This window comes from Lissotriton helveticus, chromosome 2_1 (assembly GCF_964261635.1).
Source record: "Lissotriton helveticus chromosome 2_1, aLisHel1.1, whole genome shotgun sequence".
NCBI lineage: Eukaryota > Metazoa > Chordata > Amphibia > Caudata > Salamandridae > Lissotriton > Lissotriton helveticus.
In genome coordinates, this window is record NC_136059.1 from 1,685,228,467 (window position 1) to 1,685,249,327 (window position 20,861).

A 20,861-nucleotide genomic window follows, 5' to 3' on the forward strand; every position below is an offset into this window, starting at 1 on the left:
GTGGGTCCAGGCCCCAATTCTAGATCGCGTGCTTTTGCCACCACGCTGGTATCTGTCGCCGCTGAGCGGATTGTTCAGTCGTGTCCGCTCTACTTGGGGGTCTATTCCTTCCCGGCCAAACCACCCCAGCCCAAAATGACCACTTTCTCGTTGCTCGTTCTCTGTCCCCTGCGCGGGCAGGGCGCTGCTGCCGCGCTGTCTCCCTCCGTCAGGCCCGCCTCTGTCCAGCCGCAGGGGGTGGGGGGGGCCTCTTTGTAGGGCCTAGGATCTCATAGCGGTTGCTGGGTCTCAGGTCTTCTGCACCCTCTCAGCCTGCGCTCAGAAGTACTCCTGCTGAGCTATGACGCAATTCAGAGTCGCAGTTTCCACAGCTTTCAAGCACTGGTCTTATAGCAAGAGACCAATCTTAGCATACACTCCACTCTCGCGTTTGGGCGTCCGGGGTATGTCAGCCTCTTTCTGCTGGGTCTGGCAGCGCTGTGACTATCTCTATAGGGATTCAGTGTCCTTTTATGCCTCTGCTCTTTTGCACTTTCCAGGCCCAGACCTGAACCAGGAACCGGGCCAGCTCCAAGTCCCTGCCCCACAGCTGCTACTCTCCTGGTACTCCCGTATGCACTGCCGCCGAAGATCAGGGCGGGAGTCCGCCCGCGCGACCTCTGGTGCCACCGCTCATGAGACCGCTCTCACCTGCCGCGGTGGCCACTCTGCGAATCTCGGGGGGGTCCGCCTTCCTCCTGGGCCGGACCGCCCAGTATCACTGCCTCTGTCCGCACGTCACGTACGCTCCCCGGGGAGGCCGGCAACTGTGGTCCGAGGATTCAGGGCCTGCCAGCTCGTCACCGGACGCAGCTTCTCTCTCGTCTCCTGTGGCTCTCCGACTCGGCAAAGCGGGCTCCGCAGACTTCCAGACGGACAGAGGGCTCTGGGGAGGGCAGGGAGTACCGTTAGTTTCGCTCAGGTGCAAAATAATTAAGGATCTTTGTCAAGGCATGACGGAGCTGAGGGCTCAAGCGGCCATCACGGTTGCCGGCAAGCTCCGCCCCCGGAGCGGGCCTTGGCTGGTAAAGCCCATTACGTCTGGCTCTAAGGCTATAGAAGACACCTGCAAAGGGTACTGTACATGTGAGCTCTGTGGAGCAGGTGAGGGGTGCTAGTAGGCTGAAGTACACGTTAAAGAGGTGGGATTCTGGTGTACCCTGGAGGTGAGAGGGTGAGTTAGAGAGCAAAATGGAGTTAAGGAGATCTGATTCTGTCACAAAGAAAGGATGGGTTGGTTTCAGTTTCTCGTGTATTAACAAGGAGTGGTTTATGGTGTCAGAATCGTCTGATGGGCCCAGAAGGACAAGTGATGCACTTTCATTTGTGCCTGTCTGCATGTTTTAGGTCATTACATGTGAAGAGTAGAGTGACATATATGCATGTATATTGTCAGCTGCGGCCAGATGTCCATGTGATTTGAGAAATTCCAAGATTACCGTGGGTCACCCCTTCATGTAGTTGTTAAGATCTTGAAGTTTCATGGCCCACCTTTAGAATAGGAATGCTGCTAATTTGCCTAAGTGGCTGAGCGAGCTAAGCACTTTCTGTTGATGTATTGATTTTCAGGTCATGAGTTCAAATCCTGGCAAGGCCAACTCAGCCATCCATTCTTCTAAGGGCAGAAAATATTTATTACAACTCATAGAAATGTGCATTATGGAGCGCTATATAAAACCTATTTATGTTGTTTGCATGTTTGTGACAACATTCAGGTTATTTATTGAGGAGTTGAAGAAGAAGTGGTGTAGTGTCACAGTAGCCAAAGCGTCGATTTGCTCCTTTTAGAAAGATAGTGAGCACTGGTATTCAAGGAATCTGATAATCTTCCAAGTGGGAAGAGAGTTATGAAAATGTATGAACGTTATAGGCAGGAAAGTATTGAGGGTAAGTCATTTTCTATATGTCCCGTGTGTGTGGTGTGAGTGTTTGATTGGTTCAGATGCTCCATCCATCACCACCCTCTCTTGTACCGCTTTGTCGCCGTAAATATGGGGCAGCGCTAAAACTAAGAACAGGGAAAACCTGGTTTTATCCTGACACAACAAGGAGCAATGTTTAATTTTGCCTCATTTTTGCTGTCTCTATGTGTGCTGCATTGTGCAGCACATATAGAAACAGCAAAAAGTGATTGATTGTTTATGCGCAGGAAAAGGTGTCCCTTCCTACACATAAACAATAATAATAAAAAAATTGGTGCAATTTCTGTGTTTGCTGCATTAAGCAGCACACATAGAAGTTAAAAAACACAGTTTAACCCCTTGGCCCCGGTGGTAATTCCGCCGCAGTGCTGGGGGGGAGGGGGGTCGCGCTGCGCCGCCATGCTTGTGACGGAACCACGCCGTTACTAGCCATGGGCGGGCTGTGCTTATGACGGCATGGTTCTGTCACGACTCCGCCCACTCACGAAGTCGCCCGCACAGGCGGGGAATCAGTGTCGTGTGGGCGCATCGGCCGCGGCATGACGGAACCATGCAGTCAGGAGCACACGCCACCCGTGGCTCGTGACAGCATGGTTTCGTCAACAGCATGGAAGGGGTTAAGATTGTTCATGTGCAGGAAGGGACGCCTTTCTGCACATAAACAATAATTCCCCTCAATGCAGGCACTCTTGCACTATGGCACAATAGTGCCCGCATCAGCGCTAGGCATCTAAATTAGCATCAGCGCAGGGGGGAATGCAAGGCTGTACCGTATTCTTGTAAATAGGGTGCAGCCCTGCGATTCAGAAGTGGCGCAGCGCAGCTTTAAGCCAAGGAGGCTAACTCCGTGCTCCGCCACTACCTTGTAAATAGGCCCCATATTTTCTTAAACCTGATCTTTCGCCTTCTTGGGAGTCAGTGGAGATTCAACGGTACAGGTAAAATACTCAGGCAGATATTTGGCCCTTGCTTATCAAGGTGTAGTTTTGTTGGTACATTTGTGTGTATTTTTAGCTCACCTTGGAGTTTTACCCTGTCTTTTTCATGGCACGCTAATATGGTTATTTTTTGCATTTATTAATTATTGTATGGCTGAAAGCTGAAACAATAAATTGAATTGTTATGTGGTTATTTTTGGGTGTAGTGGTGTTTTTTTTAACATCGTATATAATTGCTATTTAGTGATTTATGTATGCCGACTTGTTGAACTGGGTGTAACAGTCTCACCATTTATACTCTGGACATTGGTGTTAATCCTGAATATGAAGAAGTGGTCCTTGAACCACCTTGCTGTTCTCTATTTGTGGTGCATGACAATAATTTCACTGTGGTGAAAAGGGTATGGACAATGTTGTTAATGTATCCTGCCAGGAATCTGTTGCTGACCTTATGGTCACTGATTTGAATCCTGGTGGGACAATCTAGCCTTTTTTCCTTCAGAGGTTGATAAAATGAATACTATGGTGTTGGGTACCAATACGTATCTGTTAATTATTGCCAAGTTGCCCCAAGGGATGAATGTGCACTTTACAAATGTTTGTTATGTAATGGTATATTATGGTATGGTTTGTAATGGTATGTTACGTAATTGCAGACTAAGAAGGAGTGGTGCATCGCTGTAGTTTGGGATCTAGGGTTAATCTGTTTTTGTGGTTTTCTATCTTGGGGCAATACATTTACAAAAGACAATGTGTGAGAAAGCACACATTTGGTAAGGAGCATTGGAGCAGCAAATTGCAGCTGCTGGGTCCTCCCAAAAAAGAGAACGAAAATGTTTGAGTGTGAAGCAGTGCACAAGGTTGAGAGCAAGAAAACATCACCACTCTGATGGAGTGCTAGAAAATAACATTCCAGAAATGCAAGTAGTCAAGCGAGATGGCGCACCCGCGGACTCTGACCACTCTGGCAAGGACGGTGGTACCTCAGGGGACTGAACTTGCTAGTAATGATTACAGGCTCCCGCTGGGAGAAGGTTTTCCTGTGTATGTTTGGACTGCGGCTTGCTTTTCGACTGCATAATTGCTACTTGCTATATTTTATCAATCCTGGGATGGTGTGGGGTGCCGGGGGCGGTTTAGGTAGCTCTTCTATAAGGGCTTTGCCTCCTAAAGTGGGAGATGCTAGGGGAGGGAGTCTGTTGGCTGGTTGGGTAGTTGGGACTGTTGGGGGAGAGGTTCTTGGGGATCCATTGGAGTGGGTGGCCGCTGACCTCCCGTTGGGGGTTGGGGCGCTCCTGCACCGCGACAGGTACTTCAATGTTGTTGAGGTATAGGGGAGGGGGGTGGTCGGTTTGCTGGGAGTTGGGTTGGGGTTGGGTCAGGGGGTTGGGGGAAGGGGGATGCACGATGTTTGGGTCCACAGGGGCAACTTGTTCACACACGATGGTTCACCAGGTTCGAATTATGTCATATGGGCAATTGCGCTCTCCTACGCCCGGGCGGCTGAGCTCACTTACATTTGATGGCGGTTAAGGGTCCTACAATGGAGCTCCCCAGAGCTACGTTAAAAATTGTGAGTTGGAACGTGAGGGGCATGCTCGATAAAATCAAAAGGGGGGCTGTACTGCGACAGGGGAAAAGGGAGAGGGCTGATGTCCTCCTGTTACAAGAAACCCATCTCCTCGGTACGAAGACTTTGAGTCTGCAACGATATGGCTACCACCAGGTATACCACGCAGGCTTTGCCCGGGGGTCCCGGGGGGTGGCGGTCTTGGTCCACCGTAGGGTTTCCTATACCCATTCCTCACAGTGGATAGATGCCCAGGGCAGGTATGTTTTCATCAAAGGAATGATTGGCGAGGAACAAGTGGTGTTTGGTATTGTGTATGCTCCCCCCCCCTTGCAATGGTCTCTGGTGGAGAAGCTGTTTGCGGTCTGGGCTGAGGTGCCGGACGTCTTGTCAGTGATAGGTGGCGACTGGAATGATGTAATGGATGGATCTGCGGATCGCTGTAGGCCTGATGGCGGACAGCTAGTGGCTGCCCCTACGAAACTGAGCGATATGGTAAGAGGTATGGGATGGATGGATGCCTGGCGCTGCCAACACCCGCACAGTAGGGAATTCACTTACGTGTCTGCGGTACACCGTTCCTTCTCGCGGTTGGACTATTTGTTTGTCCCGCGCGCCGTCATTGTAAGAGTGGCGTCGACTGCTATTCTGCCCAGGGGGCTTTCGGACCATTCCCCCGTTACAATTGATATCCTCCTTGACAGACGGCGACAGCCGTTTCGATGGCGCCTCTCTACCTGGCACCTGCAACGAGATGATTACCAGTCCCATATGCGTGAAGCAATTGCTCACTACTGGGAAGACAATGAGGGGCAGGGCTCGGACGCGGTGACCCTCTGGGAGGCCATGAAGCCAACACTCAGGGCGTGGCTTGAGCGCCGAGGGAGATGGCGGCGTGAGCCCGGAGCTCCGTGCCTCCTTCCCCACAATACTCCTGAAAACGGGGCCAGAGAACCCGCAAGTGCCCCGGAGCCGGTGGCGGACCTGAGGGAGACTGGCCGGGCGAGATCTGAGCTGCTGGCGGCGCTGCAGCGCCGAGATCGGCCGCCGGTCGCAGCGGCCGCCTGAGTGAAGGGAGAAACGGCGGCGTGCAAGATGGCGGCCGCGACGGAGCCTTGACTGACCGAGGGCGGCGCAGCGGTCCACACACCCGGAGCACACGGTGGGGGCGCGGCCGCCGTCTGGGACGGTCCCAACGGCGATACCCCCCGCAGCGGGAGGAGCTCCTTGACCCTCGGCTGCGGTGCGCGGCGACCGCGACCGCTAGGAAACAGGGCCGCCAGGTATGTCACTGCAGGCGGAGCTCCCAGGCGGCTTCATTAGCCAGGAGAGCGGAGAGACGACCTCCGACCCAGCCCTGGGCACTGAACTTGATGGCGGGTGAGCGGGGGCAGCCCTGAGAGGTGGGCCACGAGGAACGGGAACTACTGCAGCACGGCCCGGGGCCCCCCCCGCCCCCCACCTCCTTTTTCTCGTTGCCCCCCCGCCGCGACTGAGCGCATGGTGGTTGGAGACGTAGCGGAGACGCCCTGCAGGCCAGCAGCGGTCCCCCGACAGCGCCAAACTCCCGATAGCGCGCCACACTTGAGCTGCTAGCCCAGGAGAGGGGAGACGGTATACCATAGTCCCCCAGGGAGCGAACTGCACGGCAGGCGCTGCTTCTGGAGTGCGGCAACAGAGCAGTGGGATCCCGTGGCGCACAGGAGCCGGCCACGTGGCTGAGGCCCGAGGGAAGAAAGAACGAACATCCACAGCCCCCGGGGGCCGAGAACCACGGCAGGCGCCACTGCTGGGGTGTGACATCTGCGACAGCGCGACCCCGTAGCGTACAGGGACAGGCCGTGAGGCCGTGGCCCGGGGGGTCTCTGCCAACCAGGCAGACCGAGCAGGACGAAGTCAGCCACAATGGGGAAGCCGAGGACTAAGGCGGAGGAGGCTGAGCCGTCTGATGCGGCGGAGGGGGGCCCCACCGGGCAGACGGACCTGCAGCGTTTACAGGACCGGATACTGGAAGCCATAACGGCCACTCGAGACGCGCTCCACAACGATATTGCGCAAGTGGCGTCGGGACTGGGCTTGCTCCGGGCGGACCACGACAAATTGAAAGACAGGGTCAAGGACGCTGAAACGGTGATCAAGGACCTGGCTCCGGCTCACAAGGTGATGGAAGGGAAGCTAACGGAAGCCCTGGACCGCATACGCACCCTGGAAAGGCGGGCGGAGGACGCGGAAAATAGAAGCCGGCGCAGCAATGTGCGGATCGTGGGCGTACCAGAGACGGAGGGGGCGAGGGACATGGTTGCCTACATGGAGGAATGGATGAAAACAGTGGTGGCGCCGGAAGGGCTCTCGCCCTTCTTCACACTGGAGCGTGCACATAGAGTCCCCTCAGGGCCTCCCAAGCCCGGGCTCCCACCCAGGCCGATCATAGCCAAGTTGCTTCATCACAAGGATAGGGACTTGCTCCTGCGGAGAGCTCGAGAGGATGGCCCCTTCCAGATTGCGAACAGCAGGGTCACGCTTTTCCCGGATTTCACCTTCGAGACACAGAAGCAGCGGGCCTCCTTCCTTACAATCAAAAAGGAGTTGCGGAATGAGGGGATTGCCTACTCGTTGCTTTTCCCAGCCAGGCTCCGAGTGGTGGTGGACGACAAGGCGAGCTTCTTTAACACATCAGCAGAGGCCTGGGACTGGTGGGAGACATACAAGGCTGGGACGGACGGCGCCAGAGCACGGGGGGAGCGGGAGAAGGAGCGGGGGCGCTCGCCACAGCGGCCGCGGAGGTCGAGGAGGCTGAGGAAACGAGGGCAGGGGAAGATGGGACCAACGGCCTCCCAGACCGAGGCAGAACGGCAGGCCGCACTACTGGAAGTGGGAAAGCTGAGTCAGGCGGAGGGCCCCGGTTCTGGGGGGGCCTTGGACTCGGACGCTCTTGTATCGGCCTCCGGCTCAGAATCGGACCTTTCTGAGATTCTTTGGCCTGGAGGGCCGCTGGTGACGCCGCAGACGGCGGACGAGATCCTGAATGTCTGAACTGCTGGCGGAAGACTATGGGTAATGTTTGGGAAGCTGGGAGGGGGACCCATGCCTAAGTATATAGCGGGCGCCGGGGCACACCGGGGACCTCGTAGCAGAGAGGACATGGGGAATTGGGGAGGGAGCGAGGAGCTAGGCGGCGCAGCCCCCCTCTGGACAAGGCCGCACTCCGTAGGCCCTTAAGGCACCCACGGCTACGGCTGTGTAGTTACGACCTGGGTCGATCAGGTGTGGGAGTTTGGATGGGGACTGATATCTTGGTATTGGGGCCTATTCTGGGGGAGGGGGGGGGTTCCACAGTTGGGGATTGTTTACCCTTTTTGAAGTTATTGACCCTGGGTACACCACGGGTAGGACTGCTGAGATGTTTTGTTTTGTTAAGGGGGGGCATCACCACCATTGAAGGGCGGGAACTGGAGGAAATGTGTCGATCAGATCGCTGGGACAATGGCTAATGTGAATAACTTGAACTGTATTACCTGGAATGTGCGGGGCCTACACACTATGCAGCGCATACACAAGGTACATGCCTATTTAGTGCGGAGGGGAGTGCACATTGCCATGCTGCAGGAGACGCATTTTACACGGCAGGAGGGGGCAGCGCTGCAGAGAAGGTGGCGGGGACAGGTTTTTCATACCAGCTACTCGGCATATGCTAGGGGGGTCCTAATCTGGATTAGAGCAGGCACACCTTTCCAGCTCACGCGCCAATGGGTAGACCAGGAAGGGAGGTATGTGGTGGCGGAGGGGAAGCTGGAAGGTAGAGATGTGGTCTTAGCTAGCGTTTATGCCCCGAATTCGGACCAGCTGGCTTTCCTCACGACACTGTCAGGTACGCTGGCTCACTCCCTGGCGGGCCCGGTCCTGATGGGGGGTGACTTCAACTCCATTACGGACCCTTTGTTGGATAGGTCCCGCCCCCCCTGCACGATTCCCCGGTACACAGGCTATCTAGAGGTAGAAGGGAGTGGCAAGAGAGTTGGGAACTAACGGATGTCTGGAGAGGGCAACACCCGGCTGACCGGGATTACTCATTCTTCTCCGGACTGCACGACTTGCATGTCCGCTTGGACACGATACTCTGCTCCCGGGGGGTACTGCCGTGCGTCACGGGATCGGAGTACCTGTCGAGAACGATCTCTGACCATAATCCACTCCTGATCCGGCTGGCTTGGGTGGCGGGGACACCCAGGATCCCGATCTGGAAACTACGGCCTGAGACCTTAGAAGACCCCATATTCGAGGCGGCCCTGGCGGAGGGGGTGGCCTCATATTTCGCGGAAAATGAAGGGACGGCGTCCTCCAGGGCGATGGAATGGAACGCCTTTAAGGTAGTGGTGAGGGGTGTCTACATCAAAGATTATGTAGGTGTGCGAAGAGTATTGCTGGGCGATCTGGCTAAGGCGGATACTAGGCTGAGAGAAGCGGAAAGGGAGCGGCCCGGACACCCTGAACTCCAGGAGACACTCTGCGCGGCTAGGGAGGCGGTAGCGGTTGAGGTGGAGAGGCTTCGAGCCTTTGACTTCAAGAGGTATGTGCTGCGCTCCCATGTGGACGGCGACAAGGCGGGCACCCTTCTGGCGTGGCTTTCGAACCCCACTAGACGGTACACTCCCATACTCCAACTGAGGGATACGTCGGGTGTAGTACAGCACACTCAGTTGGGCATAGTTGACGGCTTCCGGGAGTATTACGAGGGCCTATATAAGAGTGCCCCGGGAGACCGGCCGGGCCTGGCAGAACCCTTCTTGACGGGTCTACCTCTACGACGGCTAGAGGCAGAGCAGGCGAAAGACCTGGGCTCGGACATTGAGTTAGGGGAGATCAGATCGGCGGTGCGACGCATGGCACGAAACAAGTCGCCGGGAATAGACGGGCTCCCCATAGAATTCTATGGCAAATATCTAGATATCCTGGCCCCACGACTGTTGACCGTCTATAAAGAGGCCAAGGCAGCGGGCCAACTACCGCAGTCAATGCGGGAGGCATTGGTGGTCCCACTACTGAAGCCCGGCAGAGAGAGTAGTGACCCGGCGTCCTATCGACCACTCTCTATGCTCACCGCTGACTATAAGATCCTGAGCTCCATACTGGCAGCGAGGCTCCTGCCACACATGACGGACCTCGTGCACGAGGACCAGAATGGTATTATACCAACACGCAACACCACAATCAACATTAGAAGGCTTGTCCGCCTCATAGACGGGTTGGACGGCGGAGCTGGGACGGAACTGGTCCTTTCGGTTGACATCGAAAAAGCCTTCGACAGTCTAGAGTGGGACTACCTCTATGCTGTAATGGAACGGTTCGGGCTGGGGACCGGCTATATTCATTGGACGAAGGTCCTTTATGCGGAGGCGATAGCGAGAGTAAGGGTGGGATCAACGGTGTCCCTCCGATACCCGGTTGAACGAGGCACTCGACAGGGTTGCTCTCTCTCGCCGTTGCTATTTGCACTGGCTATAGAACCGCTGGCGGCTCAGGCCCGGACTGGGCGGCACTTCCGTGGAGTGCAGGCCCGAGACGGGCAACATTTCATCTCGCTATATGCCGATGATTTACTGCTGTTCCTCCATGACGGCGTTGAGGACTTGCAGGGAGCGGAGGCGCTGTTAGAGAGCTTTGGACAGATGTCGGGCCTGAAAGTTAACTGGCCCAAGACGAGCTTGTTCCCGCTGCAGGAGGGCGCTGCCCAGCCGCACCACCGATCAGAAGTAGCTTGGGAGCCTGCCTGTATTAAATACCTGGGGGTCCAAATTTACCATAAGGCGGAAGACTTGCTAGAGGGCAACCTGGGGCGATGCGTGCGTGGATTGAGGGGCTGCATGACCTTCTGGGCCACATTGCCGCTATCGGTGGCTGGCCGGATCTCCTTGCTGAAGATGGTTGCACTGCCAAGATTATTATATTACTTCCGGACGCTCCCGATCTGGCTACCTGGCTCCTTCTTTAGACTACTTAAATCTCTGATCACGACATTCATTTGGGGCGCGGGACGGTGTAGAGTGGCGCTGGCCACGCTCTCTCGCCCGAAAGATGAGGGGGGGTTAGCGGTCCCGGACTTCGAGCTTTATTACCTAGCGGCCCAACTGCAGGTCTTCACGCAGGAGGTTGCAAGGGTGTTTCGGGGTCCGGAGGATGGCATCTTGCGGGGAACGCCCAGGCATGTCCTGGCTTATATTACTCTCCAACAGCGGCTGGACAATAGGGATTTATCGCTGGAGCAGCGCACGTACCGCCACTGCTGGGACCGGGGACAGAGGAGAGCCGGTATTCGGCGCCCGTACGCACCGGAGATCCCTCTGGGCATGTTAACAGCCCTGCCGCATGGCGGGGACTGGTCACATCTGCAAGGATGGGAAGAAGCGGGCGTGCAGGTGGTGGGGGACCTGTACGAAAATGGCGCGCTGATCCCGTTTCAGGAGTTAATGGAGCGATTTGACATCCCAAGAGGGGGATTTTTGCTACACGCGGCGGTAACCAGGGCAATGCAGGCCCACTGGGGCACGGGGCTTGAGGAGCCCGAGACGGCAGCAGCGTGTCAGTACACTATGATGGCGGCGGGAACACTCAAGGCGGTTACATGCCTTTACAATCGGATGATAAGAGAGAACATTCCTCCTCTTGCATCTCTGAAAGCCAAGTGGGAGGCGGACCTGGGTAAGGACATGCCAGACACGACATGGGCACAGCTGGTCCGAAGGGCCCGCAACAGCACAAGAAACGCTAGATTCCAACTAATCCACTACTACATATTACATAGGGCATACATGACTCCGGGAAGGATCAGGCGATATTTCGGTGCGGAAACAGCGTCCTGTCCCCGATGCCTAGCTGAGGGGGCCGAATTAGTGCACATGCTGTGGGCGTGTCCGGCCCTGCGGGGATATTGGCAGGAAATAGGGGTGGTGCTGAATGAGGTGACTGAAAGGACCGTAGACTATGGACCAGCGGAATGCATCCTGCACTGGTTTCCCCATACCCCCAAAAACAAACTCACGAGCAAGTTCATTGATATGGGACTGATGGTGGCTAAGAGGGAGATCACTAGGAACTGGAAGGCGAGGTTGGGGCCAACTCCGCGGAGGTGGCGGCGGGAATTCTTGAAGTGGGCGGCGGCTGACAGCTCATATAGATACCAGATTGCGCGTAGGTCCCCTAGCCAGACGGCGGCAGATACGGCGACCGCTTGGGAAGTAATGGTGCAGGCACTCCGGGACAACGAGGCAGATGAGGAGGAAGAGGCCCCCGAGGCAGGAAGGGAGACAGAGACTAGCTGAGGCCCCGAGAGCATCAGATACACAGGAGGACAGGTACTGGTACTCCAGGAACAAACGCTATAAGTGCCTTAGATGGGTGGTGGTGACTGGGGTGGGATGAGGGGGGAGTTCTGGGTTTTTGCGCGGGGGTGGGAGTTGGGGGTTAGCGCATAAGTTAAGTAGGACTGTAAAAGTAGTCATGCACACGATCAGGACACCGATTACTCCTTTGATCTGGACATCGGGCATGTGAGCGCAGAGATATCAACGCCGCCCGACCCCCGGGTTGTGGGCATACCGGCTGTGTACTGACCACCAATTCATATTGTATATCTGCTCATTCTTATGAAACTACTTGCGCATGTATGGGCCTGTACAGGCATGACTGCAATAAAAATTATTTAAAAAAAAAAAAAAAAAAAAAAAAAAAATGAAGCCAACACTCAGAGGAGTAGATATAGCCTGGTGTGTGAGGGCCCGTAGGACTCGGAAGGAGGACCTGGAGAAGGCGGAAGACCGCGTCCGCACTTTGGAAGCGCGATCTACGGAGACGGGGGCAGAGGAGGATACGCGGCGGCTCCTGCAGGCGCAGAATGATGCTGCTTCCCTATTGCTTGAGGAGTCGCGCCATATATGGCTTGCAACGCAGAGTAGAATATACCAGTGGGGGGATAAATCCAGCTCCATGTTGTACAGGCTGTGCCAGGGTGCGTTCCAGGCTCAGACGCTGCCGGCGCTGACGGATGAGACCGGGACCCCTATCACTGATCCTGAGGCCCTGGCTGCCAGCTTTGCGCACTACTATGAGGCGCAATACGCCCCCAGAGACTCCCTTCCGGCGGCAGATGTAGACAAATTTCTGGTGGATCTCCCGCCGCGGGGGATCTCCGACGAGGAGCGTGCTGATCTGGAGCTTCCATTGTCTGCGGAGGAACTGGGCAAAGCGCTGGGCGAGCTGAATGCAGGGAAGGCCCCTGGGCCGAACGGCTTCCCGTGCGAGTTTCTACGAAAATACCACCTTCAGTTAGGGCCCCATTTCAAGAAGGCGTTGGATGCTGCTAGGGAACGAGGTCGGCTGCCGACGGATTGGAGACATGCCGAGATAGTGGTGTTCTGCAAGCCGGGGAGACCGCCGGATAGACACGAGTCATACCGCCCTATCTCTCTTCTAAATATAGAGGCGAAGATTCTGGCGAAGGCGCTTGCCAATCGCCTCCTGCCTCTCATTACCGCTCTGGTCCATCCGGACCAGGCTGGTTTCATGCCCCACAGGGCCACTAGGCACAACATCAGACGGGCCCAAGTGGCTCTGGAGATGATGAAAGCCACCGGCACCCAGGCGGCGCTCCTACTGGCTGACATCGATAGGGCCTTCGACTCGCTGAGCTGGACATACCTACAGGCACTTCTGCCCCGCTTGAATCTTGGTCCTCACTTCCTCTCGTATGTGCGACTACTGTATACCAACCTGATGGCGTCCGTGCGGGTGGCGGGTGCGATTTCAGACGCCTTTCCCATCGGGCGGGGCACCCGGCAGGGCTGCCCGCTCTCGCCATACCTGTTCGCTCTTGCAATGGAACCCCTTGCGGCATGGGTGCGAATTGATGTACAAATGAAGGGGTTCGAGTGGAAGGCTGGGCCGTCAGACCGCATCGTGCTATATGCGGACGATGTACTGTTTTTTCTTACAGACCTCGACAGGTCGGGCCCCAGAATTCTTGAGATTATGAGAGTGTTTGGTGAGGTGTCGGGGCTGAACCTCAATGTGAGGAAGTCTGTTTTGTTGACACTGGGCGGCGGGGTGGCTCCCGGTGCCTGGGCGTCGGTTCTACAAAAAGCGACTGGAGGCCTTAAGTACCTAGGGGTATTCCTGACTGACATCCCCGGGGTATCATGGGAGCGTAATGTCGTTCCGGTTTGGGACAGAGTCCGATCGGACATGAAGACGTGGTCCCGCATGCCCTTGAATCTTTATGGCTGCTCGGCCATCTTTAAGATGGTCGCCCTCCCGCGCCTGCTCTACCAACTGCAGAACCATCCATATCCCATCTTGCCACAATGGTTCCGCCAGGTCAATTCGGTATTGGGCCGTTTCCTCTGGGCTGGGGGGGCGGTGTGTGTGGCCCTTCGCACCTGCTTCCTCTCTACATACTGCGGTGGCCTGGCGTCTTCGGACATTCTATCCTACTACCAGGTGTCCCATCTCTTGATACTTAATGAATGGTGGTATGGGGATCGGGGCGACCCGGCGTATGCTCTGGAGAGGTACTTAATGGAACCCGACACCCTGCACACACTTCTTTACTCGGCAGGGAAAAGGAAGAATCTCCCGATGGTTACGCAAACTGTCTTTCAGGTCTGGCGTCGGGCACTTAGACGTATGGGGTGGTGGAATAGGCTGACTGGGGAGACCCCGCTGTGGCAGAATGGCCGCCTGCCGGCCTTGTTGACGCTGTCGGGGTTTCGTGGCTGGGACTCAATAGGAATTTCGGCGTTGGGACACGTTATGAGGGGCACGACCCTAAAGTCCTTCCAGGAGTTGAGGGACGAGTTCGAAATGCCGAGTACCCAGTTTTTCAAATACCTGCAGTTTCGCCATGCTATTTCCCCCGCATTGGAGGGGTTGGACTCCCTACCAGAATTTAGTCCCATAGAGGCTAAATTGTTCATGGGTGAACTGACGGAGAAGAAGATATCATGCATATACCAATCCCTAGTCACACACTGTGCGTCCTCCCTGGATGGCCTCCGGTCCAAATGGGAGAGAGATGTGGGCGTCATTGATGAGGAAGGATGGAGGGAGGCTCTTGCGGCTCCGAGGGAGGCGGCTGTCGCCGTGCGGCTGCGCTTTATCCAATTTAAATACCTACACAGGGCTTACTACATGAGAGAGAGGCTGTGGTGGGCTGGACTGATTGCTTCCCCTGACTGTCTGCGGTGTGGTAGGGAAATGGGCACGTTCTTGCATACGGTGTGGACTTGTGGGGCCATGGCACGATATTGGAAGCGTATTTGGGACTGCTTGGATGAGGTTCTGGGCTGGCAGCTTCCGCGCACGTCGCAGCTGGGTCTTCTGCATGTCTTGGAGCAAGTGGGCGGCAACGTCTATAAGAGGCATCTTTTGCTCCTGGGCCTTACAGTTGCTAAGCGAGATGTGGCCCGTGCCTGGAAAGATCCTGGGGCGCCCCCGATTGGGGTCTGGAAACGGGGCATGGACTATTGCATGGGACTGGAACGCCCCGTGTTTGAGGCCTGTGGCTGCCCCAGAAAACACTATAAAATCTGGAAGAGGTGGGCAGACTATAGGGGGCTGTGGCTGGAGCCGCCGCCGCAGCAGGATATGCTGGTGGATCAACTGTCATGAGTGCCGGGGCAAGAGTGAGAGTGCATCAATATCTCTGTACGGATTCTGTTGTTTTAAATCCTGGTGACCATCGTGAACAGGGCGGGAGTGGGAACCGGGTGGGGGGATGTTGGGGGGTTGGAGGGGGGGATCCGGGAGGTTAATGTCATTTGTCTTATCCTGCTTCTCATGCTGATTGCTGCCACTGTGATTCATGATTATTTGCTTACGGCCTCTCCAGTGTCTGGAGAGCTGTGAATGTTTCCGCAATCCCTATCTGAAATGTCAATAAAATCTGGTTTTGAAAAAAAGAAATGCAAGTAGTGGAAGGACCTAAGTAATCTAATCAGAAAACAGTAAAGAATAAAAGCTTCTGAGGCGAGACAAACAAAGTATATGGAGGAAAGCTGTTGAATAAAAAAAGCAGGTAAAAGAAACAAGAAAGCCACTTAATCAAGCTCAACGGCTGACGGAAAGCCTACTAGATGTAAATATTTTGAGATATTAGCCACAATAGGTCTTTAACGATGACAGCTAAAGCTGTTTGTAGGCGAGACCTAAAAATGTCTATGCTTTTTAGGTTGAGCCTAGAGCCAGCGCGCATACTTTACGAGGCATGCTGTAATCTGTCTGTGGGCTTTAAACATGCCCCCACTTTTTGATTGGTTGCTTGGTCTGTCTGTAAAAAAAAATCGATTGCCTTTATGGTGCACAGTGTTCATTTACCCCGCTTTGCGTCTGTTTTGTTACCGCCCTGGGGACTGACCCTCCTACATGGATCCTTTCACTAGTGACTATATGTTTTCTTTTAGTGTACTACTTTTTCTTTCCGGCGCCTCCTCGTCACTTGTGGGTGCATAGCACTGCATCCAGAGCTAGTTCCTTTAGTCTACCCGTGCCTTTTCAACAAATCATCCTGCTTGCCACTTCAAAGCTTCTATTCTTAATTATAAAAAAGATTTTAGGCGTGCCTTCATTTATTTATAAACTGCGCTGCTTTAACTTTACATTTAAATAGCGGAGCTTAGCGCTCTGCATGGCGCAGTGCAACTCCTCCCCTGTTGCTTCCCCAGCATCGCCAGGCAAAAAATGTGAAAACACAGAGCTCACGCCTTTGAATATTGTGGTCAGGCTACACAAGTTAATGGAGTTGTAGCATTGGGCTTCTTTGGGTTACTATTTAGTTGCTTTTGGGCTTCAAACTTGTGAAAAAAATCTGGCATAACTGTTGGGGAGTTCACGGCGTCTGGTTGTCGTCATCTGCAGCCCCACCCTGACTCAACCCAGCTTACATGGTGGCCCGGGCCTTCAGGTGGGTGGGTTGGCCTTCGCACAGCTCCCCGACTCCACTCATTAAAGTGCTGTTGCTTGAGGCATCTAAGGCAACCCCTTCTCACCAGTCGCTCGTGGGACGGCCCTCAGCTTGGCTTAGCCCATGGCTTACTCCTAGGCCATACCGCAGGATAGGCTGCTGTGTCTTCAGCATCATATTTGCAGTAGTTACTTCAAATGCATCTGCACATGTGTTTGTGTTGTCTGGAACTGCTTTTTTTCTCTGTGTAGCGTGATAGATGCAGGGGGATGTATGGACAGTGACAGGCTTCTGTGGGTATTGATGCAGCACAGCTTAATGTGTGTAGAGCAGAGCAATGTTTGGGGAATCAGACCCTGGCACATCCCATATTGTGTAGTTTTAAGATGTATGTATGGTGCTGTTTGTGGGTGGAAGCACTGGAATGACATGGAATGTTAAAGGATAAGGCTATGTTTGAGTCAAGTCGGACATTTTAGTGTCAAAGATATCTTATGTTTTTTAAAACCTACTGCTCTGCTGATTTCTGCAAGTGTTTTAGTCAGGTAAATAACAGATGTCATTATTAGCCAAGGTAGTGGTATTCAGTGCATTTTAAAGACAGTGGGGCAGATTTACAAGTCCCCTTGCGCCACTTTTGCGTCCCTTTTCCCATGTAAAAAGTGACGCAAAAGTGGCGCAAGGGGCTTGTAAATCTGCCTGAGAGTGTGTTATGCTGGTATTAACATCTGTTGATTCGAAGGTACACAACATTAGTAACAAAACTGCTTGTTTGGATCTCTCTTCCTGCTGTGATAACATACATTTTCGAAACTGAACAGCAACCAGGGCAAGCTCTGCGTGTATTTGCTGCTTAGCTAAATACTTTTCAGGTCCCAAAGGCGAGACCTATTGGCTAGGCCAATGCTTGTTTTAATCACAGCCAGTCCTACGTTCTACAGCAAGGCAGTCCTATGCGACCACTATGTTGTTACCAATAGGCAAAATATCACTTCGTTTGGTGCAGCAAATATCCTTCCACTGGCAGTAATCCTTAGCAGTTTTTCTTACCTCTGAAACTATTTTAATATGACATAAACAGACATTTCACAATACCACATGTGTTTGTATCCTTACATTTGAAGGACGTGTTACTAAATAATATGTTTCAAGGTCATCTTACTAAATAACATCTTTCCATCTTGTGTCCAGATCCCGGGGATGCATTAACAAATGAAAGAAAACCCAAGTTAAGGCGAGGTAAAGATTTTGTTCTACCTTATTGTTTCATTGTCAGCTGTTCTGTACACGTAGGAGTTATGTCTGAAAAAATAATTATTGATATAACACAAAGGCAACATTCCAACTATTTCTCTGCCACCGGTTTCAATTAGGCCTATGTGCCTCACTATTTACGTATAAAGATCGGTTATTCTGCTTTCAATTGTACTGTGGCGGGCGACACAGAGAAGCGCAGTGCGGCGGAGCAGGGGCGGGTAAGGGGTGGGGCAGGGTGGGGGGGGGAAGTCGACAGACTATGGAATAGGAATAATGAAATAAATAAATAATACCTATTCCGTCGTCTGTCGACTCCCCCCACTGCCGCCGGCACCCCAACCCACCACGCTTACCTGTGCTGGCCGCCGCTGCAAATGTAACGAACAGACTAGTTTTCTTCTTTCATTTTTGTTTGATGCAACCCAGTGCAAAATGTTTACTTGGGATTCTGCTCCGATTTACTTTCCAGCGCAAAACCATATTTGTCCAGGAAAGTAGCCCCTAAATAACACAGAGTAGCACTAGTGCTGCCTTGCATTGAATTGCCTCAAGGGGGCGTAACATGGGTGGTTTAGAGGCAATCCCATCCATGGCTTTTGACACAAAGCCCTATCTACTAAGTACTCTTTTTTTAAAAAAAATGTTATTGAGATTTCATAGGCTTAACAACATACACTAGTGTCATATATAAATACTTATTTCAAAATATTGAAAAGGAAGGAGTTGATTTGAGTCCAAGATACAAGATAATGCAGTATTATAAATATACATTTCATAATACTCAGTAGTGCAATCATGAAACTCCCATAAATACAGAAAAGATCCTGGTAAATTAAAGTGCAAAGTGCTAAATCAGGGTGTATATCTACATATATACCCTATCCCTCTATACCAAATGTAACAAAGGTACAAAAAAAAAATCAACTTGAACTAAAGTGCAAAGTGCTATACCCGAACAGATACTTACACGTATATTTTATCCTTTCATATCCACTACTCAATATTATCTTATAGTTCAAACACACGCCAATATTTCTCATACTTTCTTACTGCTCCTGATCTTATTGCCTATTTCTTTTCCAATTCTTGTATTCTGGACAATTTTGATCTCCATGCATTAAAAGTAGGTACCTTCTCTGTTCTCCACAATTGCAGGATTAAAGATCTTGCTGTTAAAGCTGCAATAAACAAGCCTTCCTCGTGTAATGAGGTAGCAGGACAGCAACCCAAAACTGCAGTGGATATATCGAGTGAGATAAGGGGATCAATTATAATTTTAGGATATTTCTTGATCTCCTCCCAGAAGCTCTGGATTTTTGGGCACTCCCAAATGATATGCGTCCAAGTTCCTTTTTCTGCACAGCGGAAACATTTGTCTTCCATTTGCGGGTATATGTTATGAAGGAACGAGAATGTTCTATATATCAACCATTTTGAATAGAATTGCATGCGTTTAAAGTTTGCCCCTCTGAAAAACAACTGCATTGAGTTTATTAAGCCTATTCCAGGTTGGTTTAAGAATCTGTATACCTTCCCTTTTCTTCCATCTATCCCTAGCTTTTTCATACAGTGAAAGTGATTTATTGTCATCAAAGATTTTAATCCAGTTACTAATTTTTCGTTGTGTGGGGGAATTAAGGGCTTCACTAATAATAGTTTTATAACACAATCTTTCCATATCTAATTTTTCCAATATGGATTTCAATCTAATGAATGACCATCTTAAGATTGTGCTTGGATGTTGAAGCCCCGTTTCAATCTCCGCCCAGGTTTTCCAACAGTTCCCCTAGGTGAAATCCTGGATCTGGATATACCCGTTTTCTTCCCACAGTTTTTGTATATTGTTCTCTAACAGAGCTGTTTCCCCCATGTATATATTCGAGAGCCTAGTTGAGATATTGATTCGTAAAATATTGTAGTGTGTTAAAAGCTCAGTTTTTTGTTTAAGTAACCATTGTAAGGTCTTATAGCGCACTTTTTTCGGGGACTTAGTAACTCTTGTAGGATCTAATATTTTATACTCCCTTAGAATCTTTTTCATAAAGAAGTTATCTACCTCTTGAGGATCTAAAAAATTAAATCTAAAACTGTGATGTGCAAATGTCGCATAATAATAATTTCTGATATTTGGAAGAGATAGTCCTCCATCAGCAACAGAACAGTTTAAAGTGCTAAGTGCCAATCTTGGTATCTTGTTTGTCCATAAGAAAGAGGAGAACATACTGTCTATTTCTTTAAAAAAAAAAGAGGTCTGTATTGCACAAGGAGCAGCACTAACAAGAAAATGGAACAATGGGAAAATAGTAATTCGAATTAGTGCAACTTGTCCTATTATTGATAACGGCAACTGATTCCATCGTGTTAACTGAGAGTGTACCTTTTTCGAGAGTGGAACATAGTTTAGTGAAAAAAGATCTTCTACTCTCTCAGTTACATAAATCCATAAATACCTCTTTGGACAGGTGTTGTATGTCTGTCTAAATTCCAATAAAAGAGAATTCATACCGCAATTGCATAATATAATTTCTGTTTTGGACTTATTGATCCTATACCCCTTATTTTTTCAAAGTCTGCAAAGATTCTCATAACTTTCGTCTGGGTTTCTATCTTTGGGTTCAGAAAGAGAACAATATCATCAGCATATAATTTTATGTTCGTCATTCCTTGAACTGGAACCGTATGGGCTCTTTTTTTCCCTAATTGCAATTACTAATGGTTCTATAAATAGAGCAAATAAAATCGGGGATAGGGGACAACCTTGTCTGGTGCCTCTATTTATTTGGCATGTCCCTATATTCATAGAATTGATAAAAATTTGGGCCTGTGAATTCATATAAAGTTCCAAGAAACAAAATCAAATGCTTTTTCAGCATCTAAAAACCAAATCTGTGGCTCAACCTTATTGGTGTTAAAATAATCGAGTGCCTCTAATAAAAAATGTGTATTAGTATAAAGCTATCTCCCTGCTACAAAACCGCACTGATCTGTTCCGATGAGCAATCCCACCATCTTGTTTAGCCTGTTGGCAAGTAATTTAGTGAACATTTTGTAATCTGTATTTAAAAGGCTTATCGGCCTATAAGAGTTCACATTTTCGCTATCTTTATCTTTTTTTAAAATACTAACCACTACTGCCGTGCGGAAAGATGCAGGTGGGTCGCCCCCTTGTAATAAATAATTTGCAA

At 51.6% G+C, this 20,861-nt stretch overlaps 1 protein-coding gene across 1 annotated transcript in view; it reads left to right on the top strand.

Moving 5' to 3' along the window:
• Positions 1-674: 674 nt before the first annotated feature.
• The window catches only part of LOC144819903 (uncharacterized), a 75,256-nt gene continuing 55,069 nt past the window's right edge, over positions 675-20,861 (top strand). Inside the window, exons 1-2 of the mRNA XM_078677611.1 lie at positions 675-1,143; positions 17,611-17,658. Of these exons, the coding sequence (XP_078533737.1) occupies positions 675-1,143; positions 17,611-17,658 (517 nt within the window). The remainder of the gene's footprint in view (positions 1,144-17,610; positions 17,659-20,861) is intronic.